This window comes from Apaloderma vittatum, unplaced genomic scaffold, assembly GCF_000703405.1.
Source record: "Apaloderma vittatum isolate BGI_N311 unplaced genomic scaffold, ASM70340v1 scaffold34055, whole genome shotgun sequence".
Classification (NCBI taxonomy): Eukaryota; Metazoa; Chordata; class Aves; order Trogoniformes; family Trogonidae; genus Apaloderma; species Apaloderma vittatum.
The window spans coordinates 1-5,417 of record NW_009719392.1 but is presented as its reverse complement, the minus strand read 5'-3'; the positions used below and the strand labels follow the sequence as shown (position 1 = coordinate 5,417).

The 5,417-nt window shown below is 41.4% G+C and overlaps 1 protein-coding gene across 1 annotated transcript; it reads right to left on the bottom strand.

The window, feature by feature from the left end:
- Nucleotides 1–3,444: 3,444 nt before the first annotated feature.
- Nucleotides 3,445–4,965, bottom strand: PIGW (phosphatidylinositol glycan anchor biosynthesis, class W). The gene has a single exon (XM_009870618.1). It carries the CDS (start codon nt 4,963–4,965, stop codon nt 3,445–3,447), a length of 1,521 nt encoding a protein of 506 aa, XP_009868920.1.
- Between the last annotated feature and the right edge of the window lie 452 nt (nt 4,966–5,417).

Genomic DNA, 5,417 nt, shown 5'->3' with positions numbered 1-5,417 from the left:
AAGGGTGAAGTTTTAACATAAATATAAAGCCTCGAACGCCCGCGCTTGGGATAAACCCAAACGTCACCCTCGGGTTGGGTGCTTAACTGAGGCAGCAAAAAAACCCACCCTGTATCCTTTCCTGAACTATTAGAGTTGACCTGTTCATTTCTGTTATTGATGTGTATAGATTTTAAAGTCCTCCCAAAAAAAAGCAGAGGAGGCAACTGAGGTGCAGGATTATTTTCTTGTTTCTGCATAAAACCCATCTTTACTGGAGGTGTTCATTTACTTGAACTCCTCAGGCAACATCTCTAACGGAAGCACTGTGCGGAGCCACATCGCCCGTTTGTGTATTTTCAATTTTCTTCTCCAGAAAAAAAAGAAAATAATAAAAAAAGCTGGCGTTTTGAAAACAAGGGGTAGCTTCTTGCATCAAGAGTGTTTTGAGCATGCGGAGCTGGGATGAGCACGCGTTGTCTTCGCAGGGTCTGGTCTGTCATTTCTGCTCCCAGAACATGGTTGGAGCACATCAACAAACCAGCAGTGCCCCAAAATTTGTACAAAATTTGCACAAAAGACAGCCCCTTCATGCCATTCATTTATGCCCCTCTTCTGCCTGGAAGAAATAACCTGTTCTTTAAGACAGTAGTGGCTTTGAAATAGGATATAAATTGTTATTTTAACATTTGACTTTGAAGGACACACTACTGGGTTGGAAAGGAATGCCTGCTAGTGAGTTCATCCTTAAAAATAATGAAATTTGGTAAGAAGCTACTAATGTTTAACAAATAGCGAGTTCAACGATAAATGGAACAAGCTCTACTCTCCCACTAAATTCTTCCTATCCTGCAGTCCTACAAAAAGGTCATTTGGTGGAATTATGGCAGCAAAGGCAAAACAATCAGTTTTTCCAGCTTTACTGCTGAAGTCAGTGGCATGCTGTAGTTGAACCATTTTAGTCTTACTAGTTGAAATATCTGTAACTTTCACTAATTATGTAATGGCTAAATCAAAGTTTCTGATTTTTTTTTTTAAATATATCTTTGATTTGTACAAGCTTACTTGTCTAAACAGAGCCCAAAGTGAAATGAGATGTAGTTCCTGCCGACCACTGAGCTAACAGCTGCTGAGGTGCGTGCGGAGAAAGTGTCTGCAGCACCATCGTGGTGCTCTCGCATCTTCTCAAACTCATTACAGACCCTGTGATCAAAGAATGCTTGCTTGCATTTCTTGGTTCTTTCAGAAGCACGGTTAATTATCTGCATCTATTCATAGTCTAAACATTCAGCATTAATAAAACTATGCTGGTTGCTCGAGGGCAGAGCTTGCTGCGTTTGTTATCAACAATAAGCAACGAGAATTAATTGTCTCTCATTAATTCAGTGGTGAACAGCTCGCTTCGTATGGCTTTAAAAGTGGGAGATGGCCTCACGACATGGTGTTGTGACGCTGTTGAGAGGAGTGGGTTGTTCTCTCTCTCATCGGTACCTGTGCACCACAGTTGCCTCAGTTTGCCAGCTCCAGCCCTGGAATTGGTACCCGCCTGCCCGCGCGGAGCTCACTGAGCTCTGCACAGACACAGCAGAACTCCCACGTAATTTCTGCTTCGCGAAATGGAGTCGGCTTCGAGAGGGTTTGCTGCTTGTCCAGACACAACTCCGCTTTGTCACACCCAATTAATGCCTTAATTCTGAATCACGCTGGTAGGCTTGTGCTCACAGGCAGAACTCACTGCAGGTCTTGTGCTTCAAATATTTCAAAAATTAATATCCATGAGTATTTTTGCATAAATGAGTGGTGCTGTTCAGCTCATGATGGAGGCCTTTCTTTCCTAAGGAAGGCTAGGAAATGTTTTAAAATAAATACATACACCAGAAAACTCTGCTTTAAACCATGACAGCTGTCTACAAGACGTTGCTACCAATTAATTGCATTTGTCCCCAGGATAATGCAGGCTGGTTTTCTTTGATTCTGAAAGCTGTATGGCTTGAGATCAGCATGGTCACAGCCTATAATCCTCAGACTTTACCTTTCTGGTGGCCAGTGGCTAAAAGAACCTTATAAATTTAAGAATATTCCACAGCATGTCTGTGGAAGGAATCTGATGTAGAGGCTTAGTCTCCATAGATTTTATGATTCATCACATTTGATAGACAAGGAGAAATATGAAGTATGGCCCATGTGCACTGCTGTAACTAACTGACATGAGACATCTATCATCAACTACCATTTGTATTCTACTTCATAGGTATTTATATCTCCCATTATTGAATTCCTCAGAATCCGTAAACATATTTCTCTTCACAACAACTTAATGAGTTCAGGGTGAAGCATCACAGTTAGGAAAGTGAACAAAGAGAGTGTTCTTGCTCTGGGTGGCAGGAACATGGTCACAGAGAAACCGAGCACATCTCTTGTCAGTACTCTGCCAGTACCCTGACCATGTCACGCCTCTTTCCATTTGCACACTGTTTGTTTGCTAATGGAAATAAATACCCAATGTTCCCACTCAAAGACATCTCAGCTGTCAAAATACAGTACTAAATGAGCTGCTGTGGAAAATAATTTTATAGCCAAGTAGGTGGGCCTTGAGTACTTTCAGAGAAGAGCTGTAGACTGTATTTTACAGCGTTCCTAAAGATGAGCTGTCACAACATGTTGGTATGCGGGTTAGGGGTGAATTGGTTTTGCATCTTTATATTTTCTTATAAAAGGCTGTGCTGCTCTTATTATCTGCACCACAAATTCCAACAACTGCTTTATGAATTCATCTGCAGTTGGGTTTTATCCTTCAGAGCATCACACTTTATCTAGGGTCTTCATTTAGATTCATCAGCGAGGATGAAAATAAAATTTAGCTTTAATTTAAAGGCTAATTTAGATTTCAGTATATGATGAACATTCCATGTATGATTACTGCCATCAAAGTCAAGTATATGCATAAATCTTTGCATGACTCAGGCCAAAACATTTTTAAGTATCCACTTATTCAATACATTTTATATAAAGAATTATCTGTTACTTATGCAAATGGCTTAACTAGGTAAATCTTGACACAACTAAGTCTATATATATACTACTCATTTTCTTACTCTTCATCTATCTTCTACACTATATGTTATTATCTGATTCTTCCAGCACTTGAACACAGTTCTCTAACTGTAAATGTGACATTATTCTTCTGCTTGAGTGTTTATAGGAGCAGCAAGAGTATTCTGCAAACAATCACAAAAACTAACTTTGCAGGAAAATGTCTAACAACTAAAACAGCTAACAGCATTGACTGTATAATTTGGTAGAACAAACTATTAAAAAAATAAACACTAAATAAAAAATAAAAAGCTGTACTAAATTATATAATTATTGCTATACATAAAGGAATAATACAGGTTTTCCCATTAAAATATCATCATTCAGCTACAGCAAACAAAATTCAACTAGTCCACTTAAGACAAAGTGAAATCACCAAAACTTTAATACTATATTTCTGGCATGCAACATATGCATAATTAAACAGTTGAAAAACATATACAAGTGAAGTATACATAATGTAAATACAGTCTCGCTGTGGATTGTGTCTATCAGTATATTCACAGCACCAGTCATAAAGTTTGCTAGCAAGAAAAATAGCAATTGATTTTTATTAATAGCGCTGATCAGGCAAGCGTGCGCCAGCTTGCCTTCCCTCCCCATCGGCACGGCCCCCGTCTCGTGGTTTCTACTGGTCCCAGGGGGCTTGACGACATTCCAGCAACAGGGCACGCTGGACCCCTTCACCAGAAGCTTTGCGAACACCAACGTGAGATCAGTCACCACAAAGAAGATGAAGAAAGTCAGGCAGTGAGCAACCACCCAGAGGCAGTAGGACAGGTTAGCCATCCGGCGGGACACCGGGTCCACGTACGCTTGCGACACCTGAAGAAGCAGGAAAAGCACGAGAACCGTGAGCAGTAAGGAGCGCACGGCTTCGATCCAGCCTCTGACTGAGCTTCTGCACTTCAGCAGCCACAGTCCCACTTGGACGCTCGCCATATATATGGCTAAGTAGCCAAAAAGAGAGAGCAAGCCTTCCCTGTTGGCATTTAAAAAGCCAATCCTAGTATCTCTGCCGTTGCTCCCGTGCAGGATAAACATCTTCAGAGAGGTTGTGTTGAGAATAAGCTGATAAAGTACAGCGAGATTTACAGCAACGAGCCAAGATTTATTTTTGGGAAAAATGGCTAAAAGTAGAGATGCTGCAAGCCTCACAAATGCTAAAGTAAAGAAAAAATTCCAGTGCACTCCATACTCTGAAATGTGTTCGTGGTAATCTATAGATTTAATGCTAAGCAGTCGTCCAACACCGAGAAAAATCAACGGCCAGACGGAAAAGAGCTGCCTGGGCAGAGTGGAAAATTTTGGTTGTGTCGCGTAAGACTTCTGTCTGACTTCAGGACAAACGAGAGCATTACCACATATATAAGCTCCAACCCCAAAATCCATAACACCTGTTCCATAGGTCTCGGCTTTGGCGTATCGCCTGGGATACTGCGGGAAATCCACTGCTAAAATGCAGATGGATGTCAACACGTTGACATAAACACGAAACACAGTTATTGCTGGAATGTATCCTGGATCCAAGGCTGTCGTCTGGAAGTCTTTTACAATTTGCCTAAAAGGCACTCGGGTCTCATGTTTCCTTTGGCTGTATATTTTAGAAAATATTCCGGCGCAGAAGGCTGCAACGATCGCTGGCACGAACAGGATGACTGGAGACAAGACCGTACAGGAGAAGAGGAGAGGAGATACTAGCACGAGGAAGTCCAGCAGCAGGTTGTATTTCCTTGAACTTAAGGGTTTCCCATAGCGCAGATAATACAGAATCAAGAGGAGCCCTCTGCAAAGCAGGCAGAGCGGACCTAGAGACAAGCCTGCAGAGATTTCCAACAAACTAGTTCCATTTAAGTTGCTGATAAAGGCTTCTTTCAGATGTTTTTGTGACATTCTTCTTTCTTCCTCCAAAAGCACAAACATGAACTCGAGTTAGTTTTGTAAAACACGGCTCTTGGAACTTCATCAAACACAAATCTTATTGTCCCCACTCATTGAAACATACACGGGTGTCAGAAGTCATCTGTTTTGCAGTTATTCAATTTAAAAACACAGAACAGCAGCCCTGGCACTCGCGAGGTCTGACCGAGACGCAGCGTTTGCAAATCTTGCTGCGTTCCAACAAAGTTCTTAACCTGTTTTTGCTGAAGCTCTCTAAGTATCAAACACTCGGTCGAATATTCACATTGTGAATAATATTACTGTCGGTCTGGCGAATATTCTTTGTCGTATTCTCTACAGCGTAAAAGAAAAGGATATGTAAAAACGTGAGCCTGGTGCAGTTTCTGTTGGCTGGGTCAGCAGCGAAACCAGCCCCTCAAATCCCCACAAGTGCCTTTTATAAG